Genomic DNA, 13,076 nt, shown 5'->3' with positions numbered 1-13,076 from the left:
CAAGTAAGTCACTGAAAACACTGGGTTGAAAGATATTCCTGTTTAATTCCCTTAGTAAATATGAAGTCATTTACGCTTTAATCACAACGATGAGTCAAACTGTAATGTTGCTGCTTAATATATGTAGAGAGTACCACCACCAAACTGAACAAACCCATTACTCGTGTAAATTATTTCATCATCTCTGCATGAGCTCTGCTCTGACCTGTTGACTCTCTCTCTCTCTCTCTCTCTCTCTCTCTCTGGAGTGCCTTAAAAAAAAAAGATTTGGAACAGCACCACCGCGATGATGAGATGCTGATGATGCACTAGACCTCGATTAGAAATAAAGAGCAGAAACAAGGCTCTGCATTAAAGTGAACAGTGCCCCCACCACCACCACTCTCCCCGTGTTGTTTTCAGACATAAACCAGACATAAACTGCATTTCTGCCACTGTCTGGAAGAAGAAGTCCACACATACCCAGTCATCCTCCGACATCTAAGTACAAGCGTCTCTCCAACGCAGTGCGGCTGAGAGGACCGGGGCTCTTAAATCTGTGCTTGGCCCCTCCCTGTCTACATGACGTCAGTGGCAAGGAGAGCGAGAGTCAGAGAGGTGGGCAGTATTCAGGAACTGAGTTCATACAATACTACTGAGACATCCACAGCTTAGCAGACAGATACGCTGACCCGCCTCTCCCAGCTCCTGTAAGTGATGCTGCACTGAGGCTCACTTTGATCCAACTCCACTGGGGCTGGCGAGGCGCTCTCTCCATCCTTGCACGTTGACTTTTCGGGGAGCGCACACGGCATTGAATCACTCTAAACAAGTCAGTTTAGAATAAATCGCCTTTAAGCAGCCGTTTTTTCCTTTCTCTCCCTCTCGCTCTCTCTCTCTCTACACCAGAATTCCATTTTTGCGTGCTTGGATTGAAGTTTTACGCGCGGCTCAAGACGCGTTTTACGCACACGTGTAGTCCGGGCAATAGTGTATTTCGTCCCTAAGTATTTATAAAATAGCAAACGCCGAGATAGGGATACGAAGTTTTTCTTATATATATATATATATATATAAACCAGGGTTGGATCCATGCGCTGGTTCGCTCGTGGGATTGCGAGCCCGAGACATCCGTGGAGGACCAGCAGCGTCTCCTGTCTAAAAGTTGATCGCTGTAAATAATTTGGTTTTTCTCTCACACATAAGGATGTCGTGTTTATGAGCTGGATATTGTTTTTTTCCTCGAGCTTTGTCTTTCTGCTGTTTCTGACGAGGATCCCTCCTTTTGACTTCATTTTTATTCGTGGCACTTCTTTTTTTTTTTTTGGTAAATCAGTGATGCCTCTACGCGACCGCACACGCTCCTGATTTTTCCTCCTGCTCGAGCGGAAAGGTAAGATTTGGTTTGATTCCCGTCTCTACTCTTGCTGTTAAATGTCATCTATTCCACGGCACATATTTGTGAGGTTTGTATAAAACTGAAGTAATGACACTGCACCGGCAGAGAAAGAGCAAAAAAGCTGGAAAAGACTGAAAATTAAAGTGATAGTCCCTGTGGTTCTGGGTTTGAATCCGCGTCTTTTTACCATTATCGTCATTATGGGTCACTCTGTCTGACCGCCCGTGGCTTTTCATTGAGATGCTCCCGCAGATAAAGCCGGTGGCTCCGTGTGAACCTGATGTAAATACAAATGATCTCCAGTGAACACCGATGCAAGTGCAGTGTGTGGGGAATGTAAGGCGACTTGTCGCATTATGGATGCCGACGAATGCACCGCGCATTCGGTTACGACTTCGGGCACAGATAAGTCCTGTCTGGATCTCTGCATGTTCGGAGCCAGTCCCCCGTGGAGGGTCCGACTGTGCGGACTTTGAAGCACAGATTTGACAGCATTCTGACCGCGGAGCTCAGTGCCAGGGTGCGCGGTAGCGGCATCAGCAGCAGCAGCAGCAGCATCGCTCCTGGCCAAACTAACCGGCTGTCACAGACCGTGGAACCACAGGGACTATCAGCGTGTTTACACTCATGAAATATTCTCTTTAAATGTTGCAACAGTTCAAAAACACTATGCAAAAAGAACCCCAGTAGGCAGGGACAGAGATGTGTTTCTATATTTTACGTGGATCCTATAGTACAATTTCGTTGATCGTGGTTGGTGTTGGTCGATAGGAGAAGCTTTATTCCAATTTACAATAAATTATAATATGAAATTGTGCAAAAACCATTACATTTGGATTCAGTACACTGAGTATTTTGCTTTGGAAGTTGCATGAAACCATTTTCCATATTTCTAACAGGATTTAAATTCAGCAAAGCAGTTTTTTTTTCTATCCTCGTTTTCTCTATTTTGTACACAGTGGGTTATTCATATGTAGCCTCTGAAATTGTCAGTAATTTTATAAATTTGGGATTAAAGATTATCTTTGCAGTCATGACTACCAATAGAGCACCAAAATGAACCTCTATGACCTTTAACCTTACAGGTGTCCATAATTGAAACTCCGTGAGTGAGTACACACACTGAAGTCACTGATTTGTGCTGCCCTCCTCAGATACACGGATAAAACAATTTCAATAATTACTATGTAAATGCAGGGCTATAAAACCTTAACAGGGGCTAATTTATTAGCCCACTTTTGGTGTTTACCAGTCCACGCCATTAAATAATTGAAGCTTACGATGGAGTGCATGTGAAACAATCAAATGGTGTGCATTGAAAAATCAAAAGACATTCAGGTTTGATCATAAACAGCCTGCTTCATTCACCCATGCCCACACCGTGGCGTGTGAGATTAATTACGATATCTCTTCTCCCACTATTTAAAGAATGTGTGGGCTTCAAATCCCAGTGGTATTTGAACTTGAATAAATCTTCCAGAGAATTAAATATGTTATTAACATTGTCAAGGCAGCAACTTGTGTCAAACATCTTCCTCTTGCACTTTCTTCCATGCCCCGCCATGGCTTGGGTTACGCAGCAAGCGCTGAAGTGTCCCGCGAGGATGCAAGTTTTATTCTCCCAACGCGTGGAGAAAATTGGACTCAAAGGAAACTCTCTGATCTTGGCAGAAATCTGTCAGACTGTCAGCGATCAAGCTGTTGAAAGAGGAGAAGAAGAAAAAAAGTCCAAGATCATCAAAGTAGTCATGTAAATGCCATCTTTAAAATCTATTAAATATAAAACAAATGTTAAAATCCCGGGCTTTGACAAGCAGAGGGCAACTCATAGCTTCTGTCTGTTCTTGCTGTATGGCCCCCACACTCACTACTGTCCTTCAGGAGATGCAAGGTAGGCCTGTCCATCACATTGTCGTGTAAAGTGAGCGAGGACCACTGCTGCCTCTTCTTCACTCTCTCTCTCAAGAGAGAGGCTTGAGTTTGCCTATACTGGATTCAACCTGCTGTCTGGGGCTCAAAATAGCATTTCAGGAGACTAGTGAAATGTAAGCAAAGGAGACACTCTGACTGACACCTCGGATTTCAGTGTCTCTCTCTCTCCCTCCGCTCATCCTGCTATTTTTTCTTCCCACAGCGTAGTTCCTTCTTTTACCTTCAAAGACAGGTTTATGAGGAGGTTTCATCAGGAAAATGCTACGAAAACAGCAAAAAAAAAAAGAATTTAGACCAAGTAAAAAAGAGGCAAGAGGGTTTGCCTGTGAGGCACTGAATTTTTTGTCTCTCCAAAAAAAAAAAAAAAAAACAACTAACATCCATTTTAGTTGCATTCTCAAATCTGTATCCAATGTTTGTACTGCAGTAAAGGCCGTGTCCTACGTCAGGCCATGTGTACCGTACTTCTGGAAGTAGTCGGTTGAAGTACAAGTCAGTTTACTCTGTCATTGCTCACAATTTAAAAAGAGAATCCTGAATCACACTTTTATCTTTTTTTATGCGAATCACATTCTATTTAAGGCTGTAATTTAAACTTCATTATCCTTTGTCTGAGCTGAGCCTCGTCGTGCCTGCTGATTATCACACTGAGACGGTTGCTGCTCACTCTCTGCTCTGATAAAATGCACACTTCCAAGTAAGTGTGTCACAGCCACCAATGGGATACGTGCTCGTCAATATTTTGACGTAGTGTGAAAATACTGCCCTGCACTGGATGTGCAGTATTAATAACACTCTGTGTTATCAATGCCAGTTTTTTTTTTTTCTTTTTGTTTTGTTTTTTTCACATGCGGCTGTCTTTAATGACTCTCATGTGGCTACTTTATGAAATGTGTGAAACCAAATCGGTCTTTGCAGGCTGCATGTATACCCTCGCCATTGTTGCTGATTCAAAAACCAGTTCAATTAAATTTTTGAATTTTTAACCAATTCCCCTTTCTCAGTACGCCGAGAGTGTCTGTGGCCATGAAAGCTGTTGCCTTGCCAATTTACAGGGACCCCTGTGGTGCTGTTTAGGTTGTCGTACCTTTTCTGCTTCCACATACTTGACTTAAACAGATAAAAATGCATACAGTAGGAAAAACTGTAACGACGGGTTACTGCTAGCCTGGAGCAATTTTTCAGCTTCAGTTAAATGTTGTTCTGAATACAATTGTCATATTTAAAAGAAAATAGATCTGCTATCAAGGCGTCTGCCAAAAAATACAACACAATATTTCCAGGATAATCATGTGAGATTAATGAACAGTCGTTTGGCTTGTAGACCTAAACACACAGTAGGGTTTGAGCAATTCAATTTGATTAGTCTTTGGTTGTATTTCACCTAAATAAACAGAGGAAAGCTGTAATTTATTGAGAATCACTCAATTTCATGCTATCATGCACCTGTGCTAGCAGGAGTATGACTGCAAGACTGAGTGGGGCATCAAACAAACATACACAAATCATTAACCTTAAACATTAAAACTGATATAAGGAACCATCAATTCTCTGTCACAGCAAATGTACTGTATTTGCACTGAGTTGTTTATCATTTAATAAAAACAGGTGGATGCTGCTTTGATTTGTTGTTCTATTAAACTAATTTAGCAGAATTTAATGAAGCTTAGATTAAATTGAACTAATTTGATTGATGTTGGCTCTCACACTAACTAATTCCTCATTGTTTCGCCTCCCACTGCAGTCACTTCACACACACACACACACACACACCCTGACCAGCTGAAGTGTGTTTACACACACGACCATAGGATATTTTGCAGCCTCACTTGTTTACATTCAGAGAAAGTGATGGCTCTCCATTAATGATGGCTGTCGAGCATCACGACTCCATATGTGTGTTCATGCATGAAAGTGTTAGTGCTTAAGGCTCAGATGAAGTCTGGGTGCCTGGTGCACGTTTGGAGGACACATCATGAATACTGACTTAAAAAGACTCAGAAATTGATTAACTTTTTTTTTTTTTGTAGCTCGTTTTTTAAGCCTCCGCAGTTTGTGAACAAGCTTTCAAAGCTGAATATTTAACTACAAAGGTGAACTCTGCTTCTTTCATGCCTCACAATAAAAATATGGAATGCTTCATTACGGGTATCAAATGGATTGATGAAAAATGTGAACTACTAACATTCTCATGCCTGCTAACTGGGTGGATGCCATCACAGGTTAAGTATGAAAATTCAACATTTACTAGGGAGGAAATGGGCTCATAACTCGTAAGGTTGAATACGTCAAGTTGAAAACTCTCCATCAGAAGAAGGTGAAACTAATTACAGCTGAGCTACGTACAGCTTTTAAACTCACTGTCTTTCTTTCTCTCTGTCCTTTTTGTCTCACTTTTTTCTTTGACAGAATTGCTGCTGCAGAAGTGAAGCTTTTATCCACTCTTGACCATGGCCCCAGCAAGTCAGACTCATGTGCTACTTGTTTGGCTCACCTGTGTGGTCTTAGTGTGCTGGGCCCAGGAGAGAGACTACACAGTGAAGGAGGAGCAGCCGGAGAACGTCCGTATTGGCAACCTGCGCAAGGACCTGAACCTCAACCTGGACCCCAACATCAGGTTGTCCTCACCGCTGCAGTTCAAGCCTGTCTACAAGACAGGTGATGTGCCTTTGGTGAGAGTGGAGGCCAACACGGGGGAGATCTTTACCACCAATCACAGGATCGACCGGGAGAAGCTGTGCTCAGGGGTCTTCACTGAGAAGCGCTGCTACTACGAAATCGAGGTGGCCGTGCTGCCTGATGAGATTTTCCGATTGGTTAAGATCCGCTTCCTCATTGAGGATGTGAATGACAACGCTCCCCTGTTCCAGTCCACAGTCATAAACATTTCGATTCCTGAGAACACAGCGATCAACACTCGATACCCTGTGCCCTCTGCATTTGACCCTGACGTGGGAATCAATGGGATACAACATTATGAGCTGGTCAAGGTGAGAAACACTTTGCCTTCACCCATTTGACCTTTGACATTTGTCTTTTGTCATGTAGCTGTACTATGATATACTGAACCCAGGTAAGTAATAAATATGAGCTGAATTTATTCCAAACATACAGTTACTCTTTGTCTTAGTAATTAGGATTACAGACACACTGTTGTTGGTGCCTGCCACCTGTGCTGTGTACAATCCGTATTGAATCACTTTTTATGTCTTTTCCTCATTAGGCCTTGTTTATTCCATATGCTTTTTATGTAATTCTGTGCAGTGGCTTCCTGCATATTTGACTCTGCTTTAAAACGTGACCTACTTTTTCTTAAAGTAGAATAACATAGGAAGCCTATGATTTTGTTTTAACTATTCATATTTCTTTTCAAATCCTTTATGTAATATAAAAGGAGAATATATAAAAGGAAACCCATGAAGGGTGCAGTAATATCAGAGTCTAGCCATTTAGATTAATCTTTCATGTCTAATTTCAGCAACAAGTTACACGAGTCACACGCTGTACATTGAACTAAATGAGATGAAATATTCCTCTGTATATTATATTATTGCTAACAGGTATTATTTTCTGCAGAACTGGTGGGGGAAAGCATTTCCTTCATCAAATAATTGCTGCACTATTAAACTGCACTGCCGTGTTCTCTGTTGGCCTAATGTGAACTGTAAACTCAGAAATGTAGGACAATATCATGCATTCTTCATTTATAGTCCAGACAACACTCTCAGCGTTGTGGAGAGATGAATATTAGAGGTGACACCAGCTCTTACAAATGAAGTGTAATTAAAGAGGGGAAATGCAAGCAGTCTGGAGCAGAGCCTAAACACGAGAACTAAAGAAAGATTATTGGAATTAAAGGCACGGGGCGAGACAGAGATGACAAATCCATCATGGTACCTGAGAAGAAATTAACACGGGGGTTGGAATAAACAGAATCACACCTGTCTGTGTCTGCCCTGAATACTGATTAGCATTTTTTAAAGATTCTCCATGCTGCAGTGGCCTCTGCACATGCACAGTGTTGTGAAATCGTTCATGCCTGCAAAATCACCGACCAAATGTTCTGCTCATTATGGTGATCATATGCAATCACTTTTCCTGCCCTTTTCATAATATGAAGTGTAAGCCTTTCCAGGCTGGGCTTTTGGTAAGAGTATAGTATTTTACTAATACTGTACTTATTTTCAAGCCCGTGCTGTGTTTCACCACAGCAGTAGAGCTGAAACTGGTGTCTGGATTTTCTACACAGTCACAATAGTTTGCTTTAAAAATTAGATTTATCAGCCAGTTTTCTTGGATTGCACGAAGCTTCGTAGAGAAATTGCTACAAGTGTGAGGCACAATGATCCAAGTGGAATTGTCCAGTGTGGCAACGACAGCTCTGTTGTTAACAGACAGAATAAATAACAGAAAGACGATGGGCTTTCTTTGGACATTTCTGTCCTTTCCTTGAAGGGACAACCGGTAATTTTATCCCACACGTTGCTCCGGCATCGCACATAATGGGCGGTAATTACACTTTGACAGAAACTCTGCCATCAGTGCTGTGCAGTGATGTGTGACGTCATTCTAACTGCAGTAAGAGTGGGCCTAAGAAATGATCAAGGTCAGAGAGAAGCAATCACACGCATGGGTGAAAGAAAGCCTCCCATGAAAGCAGATATGATAAGTTTACATATGCACAGAACATTCCAGAAACACAAAAATGAATCTGTGTGCTTGAGATTTCAATGCATGTAAAGTGTTTTGAAAATAATCCCTTGTATGGACATTTCTTTTGCTAATATTTTAGTTTTGTCTCTATGATGGATTAAATACACGACGAAATGAATGTCTGTGTTTTGCTCAGGTCAAAGTGTCCTTTAACTCTAATATTCAAGCATTTTTAATGACTACTTGAAGTCTAAATTTTGAACACTTATTATTACGAACTTAGATTAACTTTTTTTTTACGTGAACGTGCAAACATTTTTATGTGTTCCATTAGTATTCAAAACACACTCTTACCCCCTATAGGCAGTGACAGAAGGGAGCAGGATATTCCTGCAGAGGTCCCGCTGTCAGCCTTTTCCACTTTTCATTACCCTCCTTTTTTTTGACGTATTATCCTCTTCTAGAGTCTGACAAAAAAGACAAACAATTCCCAGCTTCTTTTGTCTTAATTATATGCATGGTATCATGGCCGGGGGCAAAAGTGAATGAAGGATGGAAAGAGAAGAGAAGAGAGAAGGAGTTTCTATCAGCATTATAAAGAGCCGCTATAGGTTGTGATGAATAGCTGTCCCCAGTTAGCCCCATCCAGGGGCATTACCGTGACTATTGCCTGGCTGATATATTCACGGCCCAATCTCAGCCTCCTCTGAGTTTTAATAAGGTTGTCAACTTGACTGAAAGATGCATCCGCTGATAATCTCAGGCACTGTCTGCAGAAAGGGCTACAGAGTCATTTTTCCCTCATCAACAGCCACCTCTGCTTCTGACAGTGTCCCTCAGTCATTTTCGGTGAAATTATCCAACTCTGATTAGATTGTGTACCGCACACTTCCCACACACGGCGCCTCGTTCCCACTCTGAGGAGACCTTTGACTATGTAATGTGAAATGAATGGTGAATCATCGGAGTTCATGAAGACGCCCACCTGTACTGTATACGTGGTAAAAGAGTTAAAACGTGACTAATGTGCACAGTTCACCTTTAAGAGATTCTTGCCATTCCCTATTAGCATTCAGGGTCAAAAGAGTGATTCATGTCAGTATTTGGCTTTTCCCTTTTGTTAAACCTGCCCTAGATTTGATCACAGTCCACCAGGCCATTTCAGCATGCCGGGTAAACACAGACTGAGAGATAGCTCTACTTAAAGTTATTGAAATGCGCCGAGCATCGTCTTGTCACTTGACAAATTGTGTGAAACAAAGGAAAAATTATAAAGGAAATACTGCCTCATAAATCATAGCTCGCTATTCTTTTCTTTTTCTTTTTTTTTTTTTTTTGACAAATTCTAATTCAACATCCTTCTATTAACAGCCAGTTTTGCCAAATGCTGCTGTGCATATACTCAGCTGCTGTGCTGAAGCTGTGAACTATTCAAACAAGTGAGGATTAAAGAGCTCAGTGCTGATGGAGTAGTGCTTAGTAATAGAATACCCACAATGTTGTCTCGGAAGTTTCCACCCAGTCCTTACTTTTTAAAAAGCATTGTTTTACTTGCAGTCTGCCTGTATCCCTGTGTGCCTTTTGCCTGCTAGAGAAACCATAAAAAAAGGTCGGAAAGATCATTGCTGCAGTTTTGGCTCTTTTAAGTAGTTCTGTCAATCATTGGCATGTTGACAACATTCCCTCAGCAAGCAATTTTTCAGAGTATACAATAATTTACATGCCGCAGCTGCACGTTTCCCTCTGTCCCCAACAACACTGGGCTGGCACAAGGACCGCGCTGGGTTTCTAAGACGTACCGAGGATACAGTTTTGTTGAAATGTTGAACAAGTGGAATGCATATATGTTTTAATCTTATTTGATAGCTTTGCCTAGACGCAGTAATCTTTCCCAACATTATGTGCAGCATGAAGCTTATCGCTTTAAATAGGATGTTTTTTCTTGTTTTACCATGAAACTGCTTCTGACTGAAAGGGCTTCAAAGGGCTTCTTTGTTTCATAATGTGCATGCAGCTCATTCATGGGCTTGATCTTCTTATTTCCTCCCCCTACTCTTGCTTGCTCTCTCTCTCTCTCCATTTGTGCCACTTGTCTCCCTCTCTCTTCCTTCATTTACGTCCCTGCTCTACTAATTTAAAAACATGTATATGTTTATGCATCCTTTGTTTTATAAATTCATAAAAAATAATTACTCGTGGTAGCTGCTGTTTGTGTCCTTTCACTGGCATTTTTCCCTAATACATTTGTTTTCATTTTCCCCCAAGATTTATTTCACCTATAGACTTTGTCTTTATTTTTTTTTAAAGTCTCCTTACTAGGAAAGACTTGTCTTCTTCTTCTTATCTTAATCTGTGGTGATCTGATATTCCAGGTTATATAGAGATTATTGTTGTGCCTCTGTCCTACACTGGCTCTTTCCTAGATAATGAAGTTGCATTGCAGCAAACCTGCCTGGCCTATTATAACATAAAGCATAGAAGGAATAATAATACAGTGATAGTGTACCTATAGTGTGTCATATCCAAGAAAATTGTCCACGGTACTAAGGTGGTGGAATGTTTGTGCAGAGTAAATCCATTCTCGGCCCAGGCTGGTTTATTCACTGCTGACATTCATCATTGAGTTTTTGGCTGGTTCTCAAGAACAACTGCTGAAATTAAGACACCAAACAGAATCTGGACACAGTGTTGAGAAGTAAATCTAGGGCAATAAATAAAATATAACTTTGAGATTTCCCCATTTCTCCTCATCTGACAGATGATGTGAGTTTCCATATGAAATTGATCTGTTATCCGAGTTAAAGAGATTTTTAATATAGCCAACTATCTGACAGCCAGAAATAGAAGTTGAAATATGTTTTTTTCAAGATAAAGACATGGCACATTAATTACTGGGAACAAAATAAGATTATGGTTAGATATTGTTTTTCTTGTCCATGTTTTTTTTTTTATCTAAGCTTTTCAAAAATAGATTGAAGCTAAGTGTAAATATGTATTTACTTTGCAGAGTGTCAGCGAGTTTGGCCTGGACATCATAGAGACCCCTGAAGGTGACAAGTGGCCACAACTTATTGTCCAGCAGAACCTGGACCGTGAGCAGAAGGACACCTTTGTGATGAAAATAAAAGTGGAAGACGGCGGCAGCCCTCCCAAGTCCAGCACCGCCATCCTGCAGGTCACCATTTCTGACGTCAATGACAATCGACCCATCTTCAAGGACACTGAGCTGGAGGTCACGGTGCCCGAGAACGCTCCCATGGGAACATCAGTCGCTCAGCTTCACGCCACAGATGCAGACCTGGGTTCTAACGCACAGATCCACTTCACCTTCAGCAACCAGATTTCCGCCTCCACCAAACGCCACTTTACCATTGATGGTTCTACTGGACTGATAACGGTGAAGCAGCCGCTGGACCGGGAGGTCACTCCTGTTCATAAACTCATCGTCCTGGCCAGTGATGGAAGTTCCACCCCTTCCAGAGCCACAGTGACCGTTAATGTTACAGATGTTAATGACAATGTTCCCTCCATTGACACACGCTACATTATCAACCTGGTTAATGGGACTGTTCTGCTGTCAGAGAATGCACCTCTCAACACCAAAATAGCCCTAATTACTGTTACTGACAAGGATGCAGATCTTTATGGCAAAGTAGCCTGCTATACCGACCACGATGTTCCATTCAGGTTGAAGCCTGTCTTTAATGATCAGTTCTTACTAGAGACAGCTGCCCCCTTAGATTATGAGACGACTCGAGAATATGCAATTAAGATAGTGGCCTCGGATAGAGGGACGCCTCCTTTGAACACTTCGGCTATGGTTTTAATTAAAATCAAGGATGAGAATGACAATGCACCCATCTTCCCTCAGCCTGAAATCCAGCTTTCCATACCAGAGAACAATGAACCGGCTACGCAGTTAATAAAAATAAGTGCAACTGATGCAGACAGCGGACGTAATTCTGAGATAATTTATACTCTGGGGCCTGATGCACCTGATGGGTTTAACATAGACAGACGCTCAGGAATCCTGTCTGTTGCCAAAAGACTGGACAGAGAGAAACAGGAGAGGTACTCATTCACTGTCATAGCCAGGGACAATGGCTCCACATCCCTACAGAGCAATGTCACAGTCAGGCTAATTGTCCAGGACCTTAATGACAACAGCCCAGCTTTCACACACCCAGAGTACAACTTCTACGTTCCGGAAAACCTCCCCCTCTACGGGACGGTGGGCTTAATCACAGTAACGGACCCAGATGCAGGAGATAATGCTGTTATAACCTTGTCCATTTTAAACGGGAAAGATAATTTTATCATCGACCCGCAGACCGGTGTGATCAAACCCAACATCACCTTTGATAGAGAACAGCAGAGCTCATACACATTCATGGTCAAGGCGGTTGATGGAGGACATCCTCCGAGCTCCTCCTATGCCAAGGTCACCATCAACGTAGTGGATGTAAACGACAATCGTCCCGTGTTTGTCATCCCATCTTCCAATTACTCCTATGACCTGGTGCGGACCACCGTCACCCCTGGCTCCGTTGTTACCAGAGTGTTTGCAATTGACAATGACACTGGTATGAATGCTGAGCTGCAGTACAGTATCATCAGCAGCATCATCATCACATCCAGGGTCTCCCCTCGAGGCCTGTTTGCCATTGACGAGGCGACAGGTAACATAACGCTGCAGGAGAAAATAGTAGCTTCTGATCTGGGGCTGCACAGACTTGTTGTCAAGGTGAAAGATCTAGGTCAGCCGGAGTCATTACATGCCATAGCACTCATTCACTTGTTCGTCAACGACACGGTGTCAAATGCTACCTTTATCCAAGAGCAGCTACGAAAGAGCATGGAAACACCCTTGGACCGTAACGTTGGGGACACGGAGGTAATACCTCAAGCCAACGGCTATGTGATTGTTGTTATAGCTATCATAGCAGGGACAATGACTGTCATCTTAGTCATATTTGTGACCGCCTTGGTGCGCTGTCGGCAGACACCCCGACACAAAGTGGTCCAGAAGGGCAAGCAGAGTGGAGAGTGGGTGTCGCCCAACCAAGAGAACCGTCAGATCAAGAAGAAGAAGAGGAGGAAGAAGCGATCCCCA

At 42.3% G+C, this 13,076-nt stretch overlaps 1 protein-coding gene across 2 annotated transcripts in view; it reads left to right on the top strand.

Annotated features, from left to right (window-relative positions):
- The first annotated feature begins 614 nt into the window (after positions 1-614).
- pcdh11 (protocadherin 11) overlaps positions 615-13,076 on the top strand; it is a 131,852-nt gene continuing 119,390 nt past the window's right edge. For both annotated transcript variants that reach the window (XM_025062961.1, XM_025062960.1), the window contains exons 1-3: positions 615-1,372; positions 5,720-6,300; positions 10,971-13,076. The exon at positions 10,971-13,076 is cut by the window's right edge and continues 408 nt beyond it. In XM_025062961.1, the coding sequence (XP_024918729.1) occupies positions 5,761-6,300; positions 10,971-13,076 (2,646 nt within the window). In that variant the 5' untranslated portion in view covers positions 615-1,372; positions 5,720-5,760. The remainder of the gene's footprint in view (positions 1,373-5,719; positions 6,301-10,970) is intronic.

The sequence above is a fragment of the Cynoglossus semilaevis genome, chromosome 15 (assembly GCF_000523025.1).
Source record: "Cynoglossus semilaevis isolate Cse_v1.0 chromosome 15, Cse_v1.0, whole genome shotgun sequence".
In the NCBI taxonomy this organism is placed as follows: Eukaryota; Metazoa; Chordata; class Actinopteri; order Pleuronectiformes; family Cynoglossidae; genus Cynoglossus; species Cynoglossus semilaevis.
The sequence above is the reverse complement of the archived record's forward strand: the minus strand, read 5'-3'. Positions and strand labels throughout refer to the sequence as shown.